The sequence below is a fragment of the Denticeps clupeoides genome, unplaced genomic scaffold (genome assembly GCF_900700375.1).
Source record: "Denticeps clupeoides unplaced genomic scaffold, fDenClu1.1, whole genome shotgun sequence".
Taxonomy (NCBI): domain Eukaryota; kingdom Metazoa; phylum Chordata; class Actinopteri; order Clupeiformes; family Denticipitidae; genus Denticeps; species Denticeps clupeoides.
The window spans coordinates 38594-59730 of record NW_021629692.1 but is presented as its reverse complement, the minus strand read 5'-3'; the positions used below and the strand labels follow the sequence as shown (position 1 = coordinate 59730).

Here is a 21137-nt window from a genome sequence, read left to right as displayed (position 1 = left end):
CGCGGGGCTCTGCAGACATTTTGGCTCCGCCCCGCCAACGGTTCTCCTTTCGAGCCAAAATGGCGGCCGGTCCTGAGCGCCGAAGAGGGGGATTATGGGATAAGGGCGGAGCGCGTCGCCGATTTCCGGATTCCCTGAGTCGGCCTGTGGCAGTTTGAAGCGGGAGAAGGAGACAAACTTAACAGATTTCTTTAAAAAATAATAATAAGAATCGTTTCTTGAGAGGTACGGAGGTAAGGACCGCACTCACTCTCGGCGCTGCTTAGTCGAGTTCAGAATCTCGTCGCCGCGCTGACAGGAAACGAGAGTTGGGATGCGACTCGAGCAACAGTTGAAGGAAAAGACTAAACTCGCGAGGAAATGGATATAAAAACGGCTTCTACGTTTTAATTCGGACTCTTTATATCTTTCCCCGGGCTTTCGGACGAGCATTCTATCTTGAATGTCGTTTCCGTCTCCTTTTTTGATTTTAAAAAGGGCGTGGGTGTCGTGGCGAATGTGCGCCTCGCGTTCATTAGAAAAGTTGCGCTGATGTTGAATTTTTTTTTTCTTTTCACTGCACAGTAAATGTTACGACTCGGAGCGGAAGCCGCCGATGGGAGTGGGGAGAGAAAAAAAGGGGGGATCTGCCCTTTGACCCCTGACCCGTGGCGGCGGGGAGTAAAGTGTGCGGACTGCACGCCTGTTAGTAGTCTGGCTGTTTGGGAGGATAGGCGCGGCTTTTTGTGGCCGAAAAGCGACCCCGATTACTCAGAGATAAACTGCACTCATTTGCCGCTCTGCAAAGGTTTCAGAATTTGGAAGAAAACATTACTGTTCGCGTTTCCAGATGAAGCAAATGGTTTAAATTTTCCCGAGAGGACATTCATTTGGTTCCGCTCCTTTCCAAACACACCACCCTCCATCACCCTCCCCACTTCCTGTCTGCTACCGGACTAGAACCAGGGCTCCTACGGCCATCGAAAACCCAGAAAAAGTCATGGGACTGAAAATTTTTGGAATACGAAATAAACATGTAAAGTCGTGGAAAAGTCACCGAAATCTGATTGACTCATGAATGTATAACATGAAGTATGTAGTTCTGCACAGCACAAAGTTTCTTCTTTCTTTCTTCTTCTTTCTACTTTTACAAATACAAGGTTCAAAACTAGCGCAGGTTTTACGTAGTGGGTCCGGGTCCATTTTACTCGGCCTGTAAATCGAGCTTTTCAGGGTTGTCGCATTTGGTTTAACAATATTTTGGTAAATTTGACACTTCGGGTTTTTGTTTATTTATATTCACATTTGCACCGAAATTTCAGAGAGAAATTTCAAAGAAAAGTCACGTAAAGGATTTTCTGACAATGTGCAAGAACCCCCGTGGGACATGAACGTGGACTCCGTGGCTCCCGTCACTTTACGATGAGCAGAAATACCACAGATGCAGTAGATATGAGTGCTGACGTTACGAATATTTCCCGCTGCTGTCACCATGTCTTCGTGCTGCATAGTAGAATAAAGCTTTAGAGCTCGATTCAGGAGGAGAAGGGCATTTTTAAATTTTTTAAATTTTTTATTTTTTTTTTGGAATAGGGTAGCACCGATCCAGAGACTTTTATTTAACCAAGCACCATACCCTAATACAACACTCTTCTTTTGGCTGTCCGCTGTTTGTGATTTGACAAACTCCTCATGTTCTTTGCCGTGGTGCTTCTGGAGATGCTTTGCTACGTTGAGGAAGGCGTGGGTATCGAAGCAGACTCCTAACCAGAAGGTTCTTGTGCCACCAAAGTGCCATTGAGGTGCCCTTGATCAAAAAAACGTCCTCACACACTGCTCCAAGGGTGATTGGGTAAATGCTTTCTTCTGTTTAGGGCAGTGGTGGCCTAGCAGTTAAGGAAGCGCCCCCGTAATCAGAAGGTTGCCGGTTCGAATCCTGATCTGCCAAGGTGCCACTGAGCAAAGCACCGTCCCCACACACTGCTCCCCGGGCGCCTGTCATGGCCGCCCACTGCTCACTCAGGGTGATGGGTTAAATGCAGAGGACAAATTTCACTCTGTGCACTGTGCTGCTGTGTATCACATGTGACAATCACTTCACTTTCAGATATTCGTATCAGAAGACTTTGTCGAGTACAGAATTGACTCATTCTCACAGGTCTAGTATCTGTATCTTACCTGAACCGTCTTCCTCTGAATGAACTATTTGGTTTGCTTTCTGTGTGTAGTGTGTGAAGTGAAATTTAAGTGACGGCACAGCGAAACGCGTCGTCTGTATGTAACAGTCACCCTTGGTGAGCAGCGGGCAGCCGTGACAGGCGCCCGGGGACGGCGCTTTTGCTCAGCGGCACCTTGGCGGATTCGAACCGGCAACCTTCCGATTACGAGTCAGTTTCGTTGCACCGTAGGCCACTATTGAAAAGATCTGACCTGCACGAACTAGACGGTGGCGTATCCCAGAACAAGGCCAAGACGGGAGAAGATGTGAAACGTGCGTAAGACGGGAAGAAGTGTGTGCGTTTTTTTTTTTTCTTTTTTTTTTTTCTAAAAGCTCGAGCCTGCGTGGCGCTCGGCAACAAGAACCTGGACTAGAATCAAAGTGTTTCTGGCCTCCGTAGCGCTTTCGACCCCTCGGACCGCTACATTGTGCGGTCCGGATTGCGGCGAAGGCATTTCCTATTCCCCGTAAAGGCCTGACCGCGTGGGGTCTATTAAAAGCGGCGTGCATGTAAGTGTCGAGCTCCAAGTCGGCAGGCGTGCGCCCGTCAGCTAGTTCTCGTCCCACCCGGAGCCGCGTCTCGCTGCGATCGCCATGGCGATTACGACGCCGATAATGCGCTCGTTTAATTACCTCGCTTTTCAGCATCTGACGTGCGGTGGTACATGAGCAGGGGCGTCCGCGTGATCTGGTTTTCATCAAAGCCACCCAGGCGCGGGGGTGTGAGATGGTGTTCCGAGTCTCTCTCTCTCTGTGTGTGTGTGTGTGTGTGTGTGTGTGTGTGGCTCATAGGAAAGCGATAAACAGCATTGTTCTCCATCAGAGCCGATGAAAGTCATTCCTCCCCTCAGATGTGTGTTTTTCATCTCCACTCGCGTTCCTGGCCGCGCACATGCCAAAGCACGTACGCTCGCTCGCTTTCTTTTTTTTAATTTTTTACTTGTGAACGGTGAGCGCCACTGTAAACCGTTTTCCTTTTGACTTCCTGTAAAGCAGAAACATTTCCTTTCTCTTGTGTCTCGCAGGTTTATTTCTGCCGTGGCCATGTCACAAAGTGGAGAGAAAGGCAAGGTGAGCGGCTGCGTCACGACCGGACCTTATTCTCTCAGCGGCCACTTTATTAGGAACCCTCATATGGGTTCTTTTACCCGTCCTTTTGAGGCCCATACTTAATGCGCTTCATTATTAGGTTGTTCCAGGTACTGGACTGTCACTGTAGCCCAGCTATGTAGAACATCTGTCCTATGCTTAAATCATATCTGGTCTGAAATGCACCACTGATGTACAGCAATAATCATTAGCAATATTTAACGGTATGTGGCAGTGTTTCACCTTTTTCCTCCAATTTCGTTGCAGTTCCCTGAAACAGCTGGGTATGTGGGCTTTGCTAACCTGCCCAATCAGGTGCACAGGAAGTCTGTTAAGAAGGGCTTTGAGTTCACACTCATGGTCGTGGGTAAGTGCCATCTATGCGGACGTGTGACTACACAATGAATTGGACCTTCAATTGAAGGTTAAAGGTCCCTAACATATTTTTTTTTGTTGGGTTTTATACCGGTCTTGGTCCCCTAATACTTTATCTGAAGTATCTTTCTGAAATTTGGAGAAGAATTACAGCCACTTTGATGAACCCACTGGTGGTTCTGTTGGTGGAACCCACTGGTGGTCTCATGTAATGGGGGGAAAAAGAAAAAAAAAGAAGCAGCTTTGCACGTTTTTCAAGACATGACTCTTGGTGGAGATTTTTTAGGGGAGGGGTAGGAAATTCTGTGCAAAAAGAGCATGAGAAAGGGGAGGTAACCTTTTATTCGTCCCCTTATGATGCCATTTCTAGCCACTGCGGCACCATAGACAGGCTAGGTAATAATGTTAAACAATCTCACAAAGTCACATTTTCATTACAGGGACCTTTATTAATACAAACAGATAGGTTAATTTGTGAGTTATTGTTTTGTTCCTCACAGGGGAGTCTGGTCTCGGCAAGTCCACCCTGATCAACAGCCTGTTTCTGACCGACCTGTACCCGGAGCGCTACATACCTGGAGCTGCAGGTAACACACTCTGCTTATTGGGACCTCAGACTGCTCGTCCCCGTTTAATACAGCTTATGAAGTTGTCTTTAATATAGAGAGCATTTTAATGCCAGTTATGACCTCCAGCACTCCTCATATTAAAAGTCCTGCTGGAATCCGGAGAACGGCGAGGCTTTGTTTGAAGCCGGAGGGAAGGCCTTTGAACTGATCCCGTCTGTGCTGAGGAGGTCCGCGCTGTAATCCAGTTGAGCAGACAGCCAGTGGTGACAAGAGCCGACCAGGGCCTGAGCTGTAAAAATAGACCCACGTTGGCATGGAATAATTGATAAGTTGTGTATAACATTTACATTTACAGCATTTATCAGACGTCTTTATCCAGAGCGACTTACAATCAGTAGTTACAGGGACAGTCCCCCCCTGGAGACACTCGGGGTTAAGTGTCTTGCTCAGGGACACAATGGTAGAAAGTGGGATTTGAACCTGGGTCTTCTGGGTCATAGGCAAGTGTCTTACCCACTAGGCTACTACCACCATAAAGAGTGACTATTTCTGGCTCGTATGCCCAAAAGATTAATTCCCGATCAATACTGTTCAGACAAGAACCAGCAGACTTAGGAACAGCTTTTTCCCTAAGCTGTCTCATTGCCGAACTCCTCATTACTGAACTAATCTAATGTAAAGAGCTGTATAACCAGTCAATCTTCCAAGTGTTTATTGCATTTTCCAAACTTTATTTGTAATAGAAATGCTTCCTGCCTACATCCAAAAAAATCAAAGTACATCTGGGAATTCTTTATTATTATTATTATTCCCGGTATATGTACCTGTACTGTAGACCCGATGCAGAACTCTGACTGTTTGCACGTCTGCCTGTCGTTCTCAGAGAAAATCGAGAGGACCGTGCAGATCGAGGCGTCGACGGTGGAGATCGAGGAACGCGGCGTGAAGCTCCGCCTTACCGTGGTGGACACGCCTGGATATGGAGATGCTATCAACAGCCAGGACTGGTGAGAGAGAGTGTGTGTGTGTGTGTGTGTGTGTGTGTGTTCGAGCACTCAGCAGGTTGGCTGCGCTCATCCTGTTTTCAAACTTCCAGCAGAAGGATAAAATCATTGTGAAATTGTTTTTGGGTTGACGTCAGGATATTCCCGTTTAATTACAGGCGCCGGTTTGACCCACATTCATTACTGTCTGGACCTCCATAATCCTCTGTGCTCCTGACCTGTGTTTTAAGCTCTGCAGGTGTGTGCAGGGCAGTGTAGATATCTCTGCGCTCGTGTGGGAGCGGGAGTCGGGCCCGATGTGTTCTGTGGAGCGTGGAGTCGCCCCTCCCCTGTTTGGGTTTTCTAGTTTCTACCCGATGTTACTGGGCCCAATTCCAAAGAATTTCAGAAGGAATTCCGGATCCACAGTCAACCACAAATACGAACGAATCAATTCTCCCTGGCCAAGTGTGTGTGTGTGTGTGTGTGTGTGTGTGTGTTCTGGTCTAAATGAGTAACAGAATTAAACTGACATGTGGACAGCTGTACGCTGAAGTGAATGCTTTTGCCTAATTGTAGAGTTGGTGTAGGGTGTGTTTTATAGTCTCTCCATTGCTTCCCTCCTCCAGCTTTAAGACCATCATCCAGTACATTGATAACCAGTTTGAACGCTACCTGCATGACGAGAGTGGGCTGAACCGCCGGCACATTGTGGACAACAGAGTGCACTGCTGTTTTTACTTCATCTCCCCATTCGGCCACGGGTAACACTCACACACCTGCACAACATGTATACAAACAGGAAAACTTTCACAGCTGCTTCTGCTCTCTCCCCGAGTAACACACAAACACTCCTTTAATGCTCCCAGACATCTAACACACACAAACACAGACTTCCTCTGAGCATCAGAGTCACAATCAGGTTTATTGTTCAAGAGCATTAAGAGTGAACAAACAATTTCGTTCCAAATGTACTATACTATATAAAATGCAAAATGCAATAAAACAATTCAATACACATTTAGCACATTATTCAAGTCTAGCTTTATTTATAAAGCATGTTTTAAAGGAAGTTGCATGGCAATGTGCTGTGCATAAATATTTATATGACTATTTTGAGGGGGAAAGGATGAAATGATAAATAAAAAAAAATTAATAAACTCTCTAAGCTACTCTTATGTCCATATATTCCATATAATAGGCTGGTCTTTAAAGATTTGAAGAGTGTTGTCGTGTGTGTGTGTGTGTGTGTGCGCGCACGCACTGCAGGCTGAAGCCGTTGGACGTAGAGTTCATGAAGGCCATCCACAGCAAAGTGAACATCGTTCCGGTCATCGCTAAAGCGGACACGCTGACTCTGCGCGAAAGAGATCGTCTGAAGAGGAGGGTGAGTATCTGCCCAGACGCTGTTACCCTACTCTACAGCGAATCTTTTTTTGCGAATGGCTATATCAGTTTTAAGCACTTGAGCCAGAGCTCCCACCGGATGTTTTCATCATTATTTTAAGTTCAAGTTGGCAAGTGGCTGACTTGAGGATTGCTGGTGAAATATTATTTTTATTGCCCATTTTCACATGAATAAGTGAACGCAAGTATGCCTGTTTGTTCATAAAGACCAGAGGAACAGGAAACATTGAATATACAATTAGTGATTTCAGATCATAACTTGTCATATACTGGTAGTGTGAAAAGAGTAGCATACAGAGATGCTGGTTGAGTGGGCGTGAACCAAGAGGTGAGACACGTGACCCAGTTTGCTCACTTATCGATATGCTTTTCGTTCACCTGACCGTGTTCGTTCGCCTATCGATATGCTGTTCGTTCATATGACATAGTTTGTTCGCCTATCGATATGCTGTTCGTTCATATGACAGTTTGTTCGCCTATCGATATGCTGTTCGTTCATATGACATAGTTTGTTCGCCTATCGATATGCTGTTTGTTCATATGACATAGTTTGTTCGCCTATCGATATGCTGTTCGTTCATATGACATAGTTTGTTCGCTTATCGATATGCTGTTCGTTCATATGACATAGTTTGTTCGCTTATCGATATGCTGTTAGTTCATATGACATAGTTTGTTCGCCTATCGATATGCTGTTCGTTCATATGACATAGTTTGTTCGCCTATCGATATGCTGTTCGTTCATATGACATAGTTTGTTCGCTTATCGATATGCTGTTCGTTCACCTGTCCCAGTTCAATCGCCTATCTATATGCTGTTCGTTCATATGACATAGTTCGTTCGCCTATCAATATGCTGTTCGTTCATATGACATAGTTTGTTCGCCTATCGATATGCTGTTCGTTCATATGACATAGTTTGTTCGCCTATCGATATGCTGTTCGTTCATATGACATAGTTTGTTCGCTTATCGATATGCTGTTCGTTCACCTGTCCCAGTTCGTTCGCCTATCGATATGCTGTTCGTTCATATGACATAGTTCGTTCGCCTATCAATATGCTGTTCGTTCATATGACATAGTTTGTTCGCTATCGATATGCTGTTCGTTCACCTGTCCCAGTTCAATCGCCTATCTATATGCTGTTCGTTCATCCATCTGACCCAGTTCGTTCGCCTATCGATATGCTGTTCGTTCATCCATCTGTCCCAGTCCGTTCGCCTATCGATATGCTGTTCGTTCATATGACATAGTTTGTTCGCTTATCGATATGCTGTTCGTTCATATGACATAGTTCGTTCGCCTATCAATATGCTGTTCGTTCATATGACATAGTTTGTTCGCTTATCGATATGCTGTTCGTTCACCTGTCCCAGTTCAATCGCCTATCTATATGCTGTTCGTTCATATGACATAGTTTGTTCGCTTATCGATATGCTGTTAGTTCATATGACATAGTTTGTTCGCCTATCGATATGCTGTTCGTTCATATGACATAGTTTGTTCGCCTATCGATATGCTGTTCGTTCATATGACATAGTTTGTTCGCTTATCGATATGCTGTTCGTTCACCTGTCCCAGTTCAATCGCCTATCTATATGCTGTTCGTTCATATGACATAGTTCGTTCGCCTATCAATATGCTGTTCGTTCATATGACATAGTTTGTTCGCCTATCGATATGCTGTTCGTTCATATGACATAGTTTGTTCGCCTATCGATATGCTGTTCGTTCATATGACATAGTTTGTTCGCTTATCGATATGCTGTTCGTTCACCTGTCCCAGTTCGTTCGCCTATCGATATGCTGTTCGTTCATATGACATAGTTCGTTCGCCTATCAATATGCTGTTCGTTCATATGACATAGTTTGTTCGCTATCGATATGCTGTTCGTTCACCTGTCCCAGTTCAATCGCCTATCTATATGCTGTTCGTTCATCCATCTGACCCAGTTCGTTCGCCTATCGATATGCTGTTCGTTCATCCATCTGTCCCAGTCCGTTCGCCTATCGATATGCTGTTCGTTCATATGACATAGTTTGTTCGCTTATCGATATGCTGTTCGTTCATATGACATAGTTCGTTCGCCTATCAATATGCTGTTCGTTCATATGACATAGTTTGTTCGCTTATCGATATGCTGTTCGTTCACCTGTCCCAGTTCAATCGCCTATCTATATGCTGTTCGTTCATATGACATAGTTCGTTCGCCTATCTATATGCTGTTCGTTCATATGACATAGTTTGTTCGCCTATCAATATGCTGTTCGTTCATATGACATAGTTTGTTCGCCTATCAATATGCTGTTCGTTCATATGACATAGTTTGTTCGCCTATCAATATGCTGTTCGTTCACCTGTCCCAGTTCAATCGCCTATCTATATGCTGTTCGTTCATCCATCTGACCCAGTTCGTTCGCCTATCGATATGCTGTTCGTTCATCCATCTGTCCCAGTCCGTTCGCCTATCGATATGCTGTTCGTTCATATGACATAGTTTGTTCGCTTATCGATATGCTGTTCGTTCACCTGTCCCAGTTCAATCGCCTATCTATATGCTGTTCGTTCATCCATCTGACCCAGTTCGTTCGCCTATCGATATGCTGTTCGTTCATCCATCTGACCCAGTTCGTTCGCCTATCGATATGTTGTTCGTTCACCTGACCAAGTTTGTTTGCTTTTTTTCACACTTATGTGCAGGAACGATATATTTACTTGTTTGTTAGGTTATCTATTTAGAAAGCTTTTCTTTTTTCTTTTTTTTTTGCGTGACAGCCAAACTGCGTGTATTCTCCTTGAGTGGTCCTGTTGCACATAATGTTAAAATCTGTGTATAATAGGACCGTGTAAATAGGACATCCTGCCTCTCTGATCTCGCTTTGTTGTCCCACTGTTTAATTTTCAATGCATGTATCCAAGCGCGTGTGTGCGTGCGGGTACGCGCGTGTATGATCTCTTCCGTAGATGCACATTTCTTTCCAAAACATCTCAATCGCTAAGACTCATTCTCCCCCTCCTTCACTCGCTCGCCCCTTTCCAGACACCCAGAAAAGCACGAGGCTTGTTAGACATGGATGACTAAATTGGGCTGCTCGCTATCTCGCTAATGGGAGCCACATCCTGGTCCGCTAAATGACGTTTCCCAAGTCATTTGTCAATGTCTTTCCAGTGTTGAGCCTATGGCAGCGTGGCCGCTGATTGGCTGTATCTTCAGAATATCTACATTTCAAACAGGAACCTTGCTGAGAGTAGGACCTTAAATTTGGAGTTAAAGGTTTAATAGACGCCCTTATCCAGAGCAAGGTTATTATAGTCAACGAAAACGAACGATAAAACTAAAACTAGAATTGAAAAAGCATTTTCGTTAACTGAAATAAAGAGTTAAAAAAAAAAACGAAAACTAACTGAAACTGTTTTGTGTGTATACAAAACGAACTTAAACGAACTAATATTATAGCAAAAACGTCCTTCGTTTTTGTCTTTTAATAAGCCTTTTGGGTTGAATTAAAATCTATTTACTTCACGCTGCCAGTTTTAAGCCAGGTTTTTGACCATTATGGTAACACGTGGTCTGTGACGTCACGTGTCCATAGTCTGTCCGTGACGCCGCCGGCTAGCGTGATGGCTGCAGCGAAAGTCGGAAGAAAGCGGAAGAAAGTCCTATTTGGGATTTATTTGATTATGACAGTGGCAAAAATAAAAGTAAGTGCCTTGTTGTAGAAGCAGGTGATACAATATGTGGAATACTTCTCAAGGGGAAAAACCCCACGAATCTGAAAGTCCATTTGAAAAGCTCACACAAAAAGGCGAACCAAGAGTACCTGAACAAGCTAGCCTCTCGCCCGCCCTCCCCCGAAAGAGAAGCGGTAGCCAGGCCAGGTAACATGGGAAAGGAACGTGGTACTACAGCATCCATAATGGACCAAGTAGCTGCTGGCTAGTAAATACGCAGGAACACCACAAATGAGAAGAAGCATTGGTAAATATGTTTATTAAGACTGGAATGTCTACACGACTGTGTGACTCGATTACCTTCAAAAAGTTCACCACTTCACTCGAACCAAAATTCAAAACTCCCGGAGCTGCAAGAGTCAATAACCTTATCGGAGCTAAGATGGATAAGGCTATTCTGGTGATTTTGATTCATGCACCTGACAAATATCCTAATTTACAAAAAAAAAAACTAAAACTAACACTGTAACTAATAAAAACTAAACTAAAACTAAGCAATTTCAAAATATCAAAACTAATAAAAACTAGTAAATCTGCCTCTAAAAACTAATAAAAACGAACTGAATTTGAAGAAAAAAAATCTAAACGAAATAAAAACTAAAACTAATGAAAAATCCAAAACTATTATAACTGTGATCCAGAGCCACTTACAATCTGTAGTTACCATGGCTACGTATCACTGTTTCAGGTTTTGTCTGAGTCCATAAATTCATCTTGGGATCAGAAGAGCAACTTGTCTTGGTCCTACAGATGACCCCCCCCACCCCCCCGTCCTCAGTCTGGTTTATTGAGGTGGAAACAGCTTGTCGAGAACAATATGAGTTTCCTGCGATATGTTTTAGCACTAGAAGGGGGGGGGGGGTTAGCTGTTGGCACAGTGGGCTCTTATCTCGCCTACATCCCCTCTCCACCTCTCCCTCTATCCCCCCCGTTTCCCTGCTTGATCTCCGCTTCTCTGTCTGAGGTCATTTCACTTGGGTTCTCTCACAAGTCCGACTATAATGAGGCAGGCCCCATACCGAGGGCGTCTCAATCACGTAGACCTGCAGTTCGCCTTCGGACAAGGATGTGAAGTAGTTTTTGTCAAAACAAGCTACTTAGTCACGTATTAATTTGTCTCAAACTTCACGCGACTAACTTTTTCGTATAAATTTTTGTATTAGTACTGGATACCAGCAAATAGTTGCTGGTGCAACAACACAATGCCATACGGGATTACTGTCTATATTGTTTCATTTTGCAACTTTATGTTATTAAACCTTGCCGTGAATAGGATCTAAAAATTAAAGTTAAAATTGCTGACGTTAGAATTATACTTGACCTGCCATCTGGCTGGTGTCTAATTTGGCTGTTAGTGTTTTTCTTTAAATGTTCAGTAGGAATTGGTTTCATTATGTATTCTTATGCATGGATGTACTGTATGACGAGGGAATTTGGCCTTCGTTTGTACATAAGAGGTTTTTTTTTTTTTTTTTTTTTCTTTTTCTTTTCGTTGCCCACATGATTGTACTCCATGACGCCTCCAGAGAAAGGGTACAACAATAAATAACGCACAAACAAATGCGTCCTCGAGGGTGGAATTGTACCGCTTTGTACCGGAAAGTGTACAGTTTTCCTTTGTTTTCTGCAATACAAAAGTTTGAAGTTTTCTTAATTGTTTTATAAAATGTTTCCCCAGTGGTACCAGCCTGGAACACTTGAGCTTCGTATGTTGGCCTCATGGTTGCATTTTAGCTTCCAAGTATTGTTCCCTTATGCGCAGTCGGGCCAGTGTTCTCATCGTCGCCCAGAAAACAGAAACCCGTCTCCGCCCGAGTTTGCCGTGTTTTTGTGCAGTGCGCCGCGGTTGTTATTGCCGCGTTTTAACGATTTTGTGTGCATCTCACTCGTCAGGTAATCCTGTAATGAGGAACCTGGAGCAGATAATGGGCATCTGTGATTACAGTGGTAGATGTCTGTCTGTGTGAACTTGGAGCGGTTGTGGCCTGCAATGCAGCGTGATCTTGCCAAGAGGTTTTGACTTCTTCGGTCAAGATGATCTTGTCAATATATTTTCAGGTATTGACAATATTCCCAGATATTGCCAGTTGAATAGCAATTTACATTTACAGCATTTACCAGCCCTTATCCAGAGTGACTTACAACCAGTAGTTACAGGGACAGTCCCCCCCCTGGAGACACTTATGGTTAAGTGTCTTGCTCAGGGACACAATGGAAGTGGGGAAGTGGTTCATAGGCGAGTGTGTAACACACTTGGCTACTACCACCCACTACTACCAATTTTGACAGAAACCTGTAGAAACAACATATAAGCTGAACATTTTATTGAATAGGAAAGTAACGTGTGTTAATGTGATCTATAAAAATGAGGGGACGTACTTCACATCATTCATATAATTCAGCCAAAAGTAATCATTCTAAAACTCTTAACACATAAAGCAAAAATGACTGCTTTCTCTGCCCTTGGTCCTTTGCATTTAACCCATCACCTAAGTGAGCAGTGGGCAGCCATGAAAGATGCCAGGGTCCTTCCAGATGGTCCTTGATGGAGTAAAGCAGCCTTTCTGCTCTGGCAGCACAAACGCACGGTCCTAATTCATAATGCATCCTATAGCAAACAAATCCGACCGGGTCCCAGTGAGGCTCGCTTCCCTTTTCAATTAAGCGCCGTTGATGACAGCTAGCCGCTGTCCCCCTGCCAGGCCAAGCACGGCGGCCCTCATTCGCTGCCCCCCGGGCACCACCCTCCACTCGAGTTGACCTCCTGTTGCTGGGGGTGCGTTTCACCCGAGGTTCGTGTTGCAATGGCGCTGCTTACAGGACTGGTATAACAAGGTTGGGACACATCCCTCCAGTGTTTTAACAGCGAGTGTTTGAAGTGAAGTGATGGTCATTGTGAAACTCTGTATTTAACAATCACCCTTGGTCAGCAGTGGGCAACCATGACAGGAGCGTGGGGACGGCGCTTGGCTCAGTGGCACCTTGGCGGATTGGGATTCGATGTAAAAATACACAGTCTTATTTACATCTACATTTACATTTACAGCATTTATCAGACGTCCTTATCCAGAGCGACTTACAATCAGTTACAGGGACAGTCCCCCCCTGGAGACACTCAGGATTAAGTGTAAGGTGGTAGTAGCCTAGTGGGTAAGACACTCGCCTGTGAACCAGAAGACCCGGGTTCAAATCCCACTTACTACCATTGTGTCCCTGAGCAAGACACTTAACCTTAAGTTGCTCCAGGGAGACTGTCCCTGTAACTACTGATTGTAAGTCGCTCTGGATAAGGGCGTCTCATAAATGCTGTAAATGTGTAGGAAATGGTAGTAAGTTTGAACCTGGGTCTTCTGGTTCATAGGTGAGTGTGTTACCCGCTAGGCTATTACCACTATTAACCACCCAACAAGGCGAACAGGCCCAGAATTGTGGGATATTTGGGAGACTGGGTGTGTTACCCATTAGGCTGCTACCACTGTTTGGTACTATTTGGTGCCATCAATTGTCAGGCAACAGCACTTTTTTAGAGGTATTTTTCAGGCTTAAATTGGGGCCAATGTAGTTCAAGTTGTATAATGACATTGGATTACGCTTTACACTGCTGATCCTGTTCCTTTTAAAACGACTAAAAGTAATATAGGAACCCATATATAATTGCATGATAGCTAACACATTTGTTTTATGCTTATTATTATGATTGACTCATTTTGCAACAGCTTCTGACTACGAGCCAGGTGCTTCCATTCCTCTTTTTGGAGGAATTAAGCCTATATCTTAATTAGTATCGGGGTGATTAACAACCTTATGATGCATGGGGCAGGTTGAACGCGATGAAGGCCAAGATTAAATTGTTGGGGACAGGGTTCTGGGAACAAGTCCTGATCCGGGAACAACTCAGTCAGGCGTCTTGGACCTCCCCTCGACAAATTCCTCCTGAACCTCGCCCAGCGCGTCCCGGGCCGTTCTGCAGTCTTGGGGTTCTGAGTCAAGTGAATTGGCTGCGAACCAGTCAAGCTGCAGAGCTTTTTTTTTGCGGGGCGCACCTGAACAAACACCCCAGCTGCACCGGGCCCGGCAGCGCTGTTTGTTCAAGGGTGCGGCGGAGGCGCAGATTAGCCGCTAGCAGCGCCGCTCGTCCTCTCCCCTCGGCAGCAGCATGTGAGTGTCGCGCTCCTGCATCTTCCTTTTTTTTTTTTTCCCCCCCGCTTCCTGTTGTTTGTTCCTTTCGTCCCCTCCATTGTGTGACTATCTGTTTATTTTTCCTCTTGGGCCGAGTCTCCCAAATATCCCACAATTCTGGGCCTGTTCGCCTTGTTGGGCGGTGAGGTCATGTGACTGAAGGCGATGCAATCGTGGTCCATGATTGTGTGTGTGTGTGTATGTCCAACTCTACAGAACACACACACACTCCCCACCCTGCTGACTGTGCCGTGTTTATTTGGAGTTCCCTCGTGCAACAATGTTTCCACACACACACACACACACACACACACACACACCCTGGCTGAAAAAACAACCTGTACTGTAACAGGAGGGAATAAAATTAATTTTAAATTTTTTTTTTGGACAGAAGCAGCAGTACTTCCCGGGTTCCTGTCCCGTTTTGAGAACACATGAAAGGGCACGGAATGCCAGGAAGGCCACGTCTCGCGGGGTCCCTTGGCCGCGGCGCGGCGCTGCATTGTGAGCGTGGGCTGCGCTGCGAAAACAGCTTTGATGTTTTGAAATAATAAACAGTTGGACCCGCAGGTGCTTACAACAGACGGCCCAACCCCACTGGCCCTTCTGAAGTCGGTGACCCGCTTCCCAGCAGCAGCCGCCGCCGCCGCCAGGGGGTTCTAACCGGTTCTACTGCTGCTGTTTTTCCAGACTCCTGTCCCTCTAAAGCCTGACGTGGCCTCCTGGGGAGCATTTAATTAAAGGCGGGGTCACAGACACACACACACTACATACGCCATGTTCCTTCAGGTTCCTCAGTCGGCTCAGTCTTTCTTGTTCTCGTCACGTCTCGGCCAAAACACGGGACGTGCCGCTCTGGTCATCGCCTTTTGGCCATTTTTTGTAGGATGCGATGACACGTTCGCGTGTGGTGAGATCATTTGCTCGTTGGCTCGTCCGAGTTGAATGGACAGCCCCTCCTCGTCCTGCTCTCGTGATTTTTCTATCCTAAACCCAACCCTAGAAATATCAAACTGACTTGGTGAGATAAGGGAGGTCAGGAGGTCACCCTGAGGTTATAGGGCAGAGGCTGTTTGATGAATTATCAGATACTTTCATGCAGATTATTATCATGTAGCCTTTATCACCATATTTTGTATCACTGGTTTAAGCCTAGTTCTTCCTTTTAAAAGCGTTTTTTGGAAGGAGCACTCCGTTGGAAACTGACCCATAGTGGTTGTGCATCTACGAGTTGCGTAGTGAATTCAGCCTTCAGTCCCTGGCCTCTGTAAGGCTTTTTAACGTGTCACAGAGGTTCAGGACCGGATTGATCCCAACTAACTAAAAATTTAATAGTTAGAAGGACAAAAACAAATCTTTTTATTATTTTAACCAGTATAACATTGCAATTGGTGGTGATGGCTGGGGTTCAATTAAAAATGTTCATTACATTTTTGCTTTTAAATTACTCAAATGAAGATTAACCATTTCTAGTATGTGTCTCAGGCTGTGTTGAGTTTGGTAGATTCTTTGCAGTCAACAAGAGGAGCAAGTTTAAGGAGTTTATTTAAAAAAAAAAAAAATAATTTTTTTTATTAAATTTATTTTCCCCTGTGGATATTCACAGGATGTATGAATTACCTCTACAAACCATTATCTGTTACGTGATCTGATTTGTAGTCGAGCCGCGCTGCTCGGGATTGGGGTGTAACGGCCAGATGTGGCTCATAAAAATATTTTGCCTGCTCTCTCATGTCGCCGTGAGTTTAACGTGAGTAACGAGGATGGCCTTGTCTTAGTTGATTTTGGGTTAAATCATTTACCTTCGGGGCCGGTGTTTGGCTTTTTTCAAAAGGTGAATGTGTAGGAGGTTGTTTTCTGGACTCGTTTGTTCCCACGTACCCGAGATGTTACTCAAACCACTCAAAAGTGTTTCACTTCTGTGCTGCTCACAGATCCTGGATGAGATCGGCGAGCACGGAATCCGTATCTATCAACTCCCGGATGCAGACTCCGATGAAGATGAGGAGTTCAAGGAGCAGACACGTGTTTTGAAGGTGAGAATATGAACTCTGCACCCATCCGGTCCATTATCTCCACTAAAGAGGTTGCGTTTAATCACAAACTATCCCTCTCTCTCTCTCTCTCAGGCCAGTATTCCGTTTGCGGTAATCGGCTCGAACCAGCTCATTGAGGTGAAGGGGAAGAAGATTCGCGGGCGTCTGTACCCTTGGGGTGTGGTGGAGGTGGAGAACCCAGAGCACAATGACTTTCTCAAGCTGCGCACCATGCTGGTGTGAGTAACACACACACACACACACACACAAACACACACACACAGCCTCACTGTAATTCTGTGTATTTATGCACGTTACATTGTACATGTTATGGTCTGGCATTTTATATCTCCAGCTGTCCTTCATTTAATACATGTAAATTAATGAAATCAATGATGGCACAGCACACACTGGTAGTAGGTTTTATTAGCAAGTTCATATAGACACACACACATACACGACTGAAACCTCACAAGTGGGCAGATCCAGAACAGGGAAAACTTCCGGGTCACAGCCCTTCACCCCAGGAGACCAACCCCCCCAAAGGACAGTTGTGCTTCCTGAAACACTTTCCTCTGCAGCAGACTGAGGAAACGGGAGATGTGTTTACCCCACTTTAGCGCATCGTCCGCCACCGACACTTCCATTACCGTGGTGAATAATAACCCTCCTGACGTCCTGGATCAACCGAGGTTCAGTTTCGTGCGAGGCTGGGTTCGGCTGTGCACACCTCTACATCTTTAGCGGTTTAGTTCGATATCTGCCCACCTTCTGTCATGGAACGAGTTATTTGCCAAAAAAAAGAAGAGAGCAAAATGATTGAGTTGAATAAAAAAATATATATACAGTACAGGCCAAAAGCTTGGCCACACCTTCTCATTCAATGTGTTTTTCTTTATTTTCATGACCATTTACGTTGGTAGATTCTCACTGAAGGCATCAAAACTATGAATGAACATATGTACTACTACTAATGTAAATGGGCATGAAAATAAATGTGTATGTATGTATGTATATGAAAATAATATCTCTCTCTCTCTTTAATTTCCTTCATATGCTTCTGGCAGTATATGTATCTTTCGAAGTGCAAAATGCCACTTGCCCCCATGTGGTTCTCTCACTTCAAAATAATAGAAAATTGACATTTTCACATCTACAGTGAAAACAGGATTAAATAATTGTGGTTAGGTCCACAACAGTGGCTCTCAAACCTTCCCTTGGAGTTTGGTTGATCTGATCAGCAGTTGACAGCTGACATCATGCAGAAGACAATGAATATTACACTCAAGACATTGTCGAATACTACTTTCTGAACACTGCATTGGACTTTTTTTTTTTTTTTTATAGAACACACATGCAGGACCTTCAGGAGGTGACTCAGGACCTCCACTATGAGAACTTCCGCTCCGAGAGACTGAAGAGAGCTGGCAGGTGAGGGGTGTTCGAGTCTGTGATCAGTCGTTGCCTCTTCTGGCGCCCGACTGTCGTTTTGGTTGCGAAACAACTTTAATAATTCAGCCTATCACTGCACAATACAGTGTTACTCAGCGGTACTGCTTATCGCGGTTCTCCGATCTGTGTTCCGTCACAGTGTCGGCCAAAAAGCCGCCATTTTCGACCATTTCGTTACAATCATATTTATGTCCGTTTGTGTCTGTGTGTGTGTTGTGTTCAAAGCAATAGGGTGGTGGAGGAGGAGGTCATGGACAAGGACCAGATCCTGATGGAGAAGGAGGCTGAAGTGAGTTTTTTTTTTTTTTTTTTTTTTTTTTTTTCTTCTTTCTTTCTCTCTCATGGCAAACTGCACAGATTCTTCAGTCTGTGTTTATCCATGATCTTTTGTTAAAGCATCTGCATTCACATCAGACGTGGGGTCAGGACTTAAACGTGTAAAAATGTTTGTTTGCAATTTCCCAGCTGAGGCGCATGCAGCAGATGATTGCGCAGATGCAGGCCCAGATGAAAATGAAGCCGGGGGACGACTGAGGCGAGCGGCTGAGTGTGCAGTCGGGGCGGTGAGGGATGTTTTCATGAAGGGGGAGGGGCTCTGTCCCAATGCCCGCCTCCCTGAAACACCCCCACCCCCCTACGACACGCACACAGGTGAGTTCATGTCATGTTTGTCAGGTGTGTAGGTCTTGAGCCAATAATCAAGTGACCGTGGGAGAAGTGTGGTAGACACACGGCCATCATGGTTTTGGTAACCTGACTTTTTTTTTTTTTTGGGGGGCAGTGGTGGCCTAGCGGTTAAGGAAGCGGCCCCGTAATCAGAAGGTTGACTGTTCGAATCCCAATCCGCCAAGGTGCCACTGAGGTGCCACTGAGCAAAGCACCGTCCCCACACGCTGCTCCCCGGGCGCCTGTCATGGCTGCCCACTGCTCACTCAGGGTGATGGGTTAAATGCAGAGGACAAATTTCACTGTGTGCGCCGTGTGCTGTGCGGCTGTGTATCACATGTGACAATCACTTCACTTTAACTTTTGACTCTTCCTACACTAGCTAGTAGGGATGGGCGGATATATTTGCTGTGTCTCCCTGTGTGAGACTCGCCCGCCCATCCATGAAACTCTTGTGATGTCGCGGTAAGATGATATGGTTGAAATAAATCACTACAGGCAACTTACCAGCCCCTCCTCCATCTTGGCTTGAGAGTTCTATTGGGTGCGCAACAATGTGACGCAATGTCACTTTGCCGCCGCCGCTGGTCTATTTCCTGGGGGCTCTTCAGGGGCGCATGCCATAGAAAACAAGGGGTTTCAGAGTGCAGTGCTGAGAGTAGTGAAAGCCCATTTTGGATATGGAGGTGGACCACTTGGTTAAGAAGAAAAACCTTTAGACTTTGCATAAAATTCTACTAACATAATGATTATACACAATGAAGGGCTTAATTTTGCATTTACACTGTTTTTACACACACACATACATATATATATAGTGAAATGTGTGAGCGTAATCTGAGCAGTACGTGTGTGTATAATGTGGTAAATTTGAAAAGAATTGTGACTAGTTCAATATTTGACAGTGTGGAGCAGCATGAACTTGCTAATTGAACATTTTCCTTAATTCCTTAACATGGGGTTTTACCTATGATAGTTTGTCACTCCGCTTTTTGTAATGTTTTTTTTTTTTTTTTTTTTTTTTCTTCTTTCAGGACGATGAAACCCCTGGCACCACCCTCCCAGTCATTGAAGGTACTTTGCCATACCTGGACTCCGCCCATAACGATTCTTCTGACCATTCGTACCTGCTTGCAGCGCGCCTCTGAAACTGGCAGAACGCAAGATAACCACGACAGGCGCGCACACTTTTATTTTATGCTGTACTAATATATACACACGCGCACACACACACACACACACCACCAACCATGCATTAACACCTGACACACTTACTATATCACACACACACACACACACTATATAGTCCCTGTACAGGGTTGGTGTCTTTCTCACCATTATAAACTCAGCATTGTCAGCAGGAAAACAAGACCAGGACCTGCCCTCTCCCTGCAATGTGTCACTGTGTCACCCAGCTCATTCGTTACTGTCTTCTACCGCCACCGTCTGTCTACCGCGCTAAGCAGCCGGCGCTGTTCACGTCTGTCTGTGCTGTGTGATGAGTCTTGAAGGAAAAGCCCAGTAATGCGTGTGCTGAGCCACGGTGACGCCTAGTGGTCACTGCGGGACCCGCACTAACCGGGTATGTTGGGTTTGTGTTGTTGCGTCAGAGGATCTGCAAGCATCAACTGTAGATCAGTGAAGGCTTTCCAACTGTTTATCAGAACAAGGACTCACAACCGTGTGTGGACCCTGCTGCTTATTTTGTATTGCGCACTGATGAGATTTTTATTTTTCTCTCTTAATGCCCACTTGTTCAAGAAGCAAAACATGGTTCAACATATCGTGCTGAGCGCGGCCGAACGTGGCGCTCGTGTAATATCGTGCCAAATCCAAATGCCGGTTACGGGTCTGAGGGATCCCAGTACTGTACTCCATTAATCCAGTATCATTGAAAATGTGATAAATCAGAAATACTGACTGTTTCCTAGCTTTCCTCCCCTGCAAAATTCTTTTAAAATTGCGGTTTTTAGTTATTATATATTCATTTATTCTAGTGTATCTGTGGGGAAAATGAGCTGTAACTCCTGAACATGCTGCGGTCAGTATTAGACTGTTTTTTTTTTTTTTTTTTTTCTTATTTGTCTTTACTGTGTGATTGTTGTGCGGGTCGTCGCTGGTTCGGTCGCAGCTCCTGTTCATTTTCTGCGATGCTCTTTTTATAATGGAGTCAACCCTAGATTTTAAACACCCTGCCCCTCCACCCCAAGCTTTTGTACTCAGTTTGTATCCTCTTTGTAACTAAATAAAACTCTTCTGAAGTAAACTGTGATTTGTGTGAATCGCTGCGCCTCACGTGTATAGAGCTTTACTCCAACTTGTATGTCGAAAATAAACCATTCGGTTTGTATTCTGTTTTGATTTCTGCATCGATTTGTGCCAATCCAAAGTGATCATACGTCACAGTCACAGCACATGATGTACACGGTCAATGTTATTTGATTCAAAAGA

At 44.9% G+C, this 21137-nt stretch overlaps 1 protein-coding gene across 3 annotated transcripts; it reads left to right on the top strand.

Annotated features, from left to right (window-relative positions):
- Positions 1-81: 81 nt before the first annotated feature.
- LOC114771730 (septin-2) lies at positions 82-20952 on the top strand. 3 transcript variants are annotated; one of them, XM_028965062.1, is made up of 13 exons: positions 82-233; positions 3223-3268; positions 3554-3653; positions 4162-4248; positions 5114-5237; positions 5843-5977; positions 6483-6600; positions 16467-16568; positions 16662-16807; positions 17916-17999; positions 18246-18309; positions 18486-18671; positions 19721-20952. In XM_028965062.1, the coding sequence occupies exons 2-12, from the start codon at positions 3242-3244 to the stop codon at positions 18552-18554; spliced, it is 1056 nt and encodes a 351-aa protein (XP_028820895.1). In that variant the 5' UTR covers positions 82-233; positions 3223-3241; the 3' UTR covers positions 18555-18671; positions 19721-20952. The 3 variants fall into 3 exon arrangements, with proteins under 3 accessions (XP_028820895.1, XP_028820892.1, XP_028820894.1); XM_028965059.1 differs by having other exon boundaries at positions 18237-18309; XM_028965061.1 differs by having other exon boundaries at positions 94-225; positions 18237-18309.
- The last annotated feature ends 185 nt before the right edge of the window (positions 20953-21137 follow it).

Excerpts from the sequence above, each read along its gene's own strand:
- LOC114771730 (XM_028965059.1), top strand. The coding sequence starts at position 3,242 with ATGTCACAAAGTGGAGAGAAAGGCAAG. Across the intron at positions 5,238-5,842 it reads GCTATCAACAGCCAGGACTG|CTTTAAGACCATCATCCAGT; the intron begins GTGAGAGAGAGT and ends TCCCTCCTCCAG. Across the intron at positions 16,569-16,661 it reads AGCAGACACGTGTTTTGAAG|GCCAGTATTCCGTTTGCGGT; the intron begins GTGAGAATATGA and ends TCTCTCTCTCAG.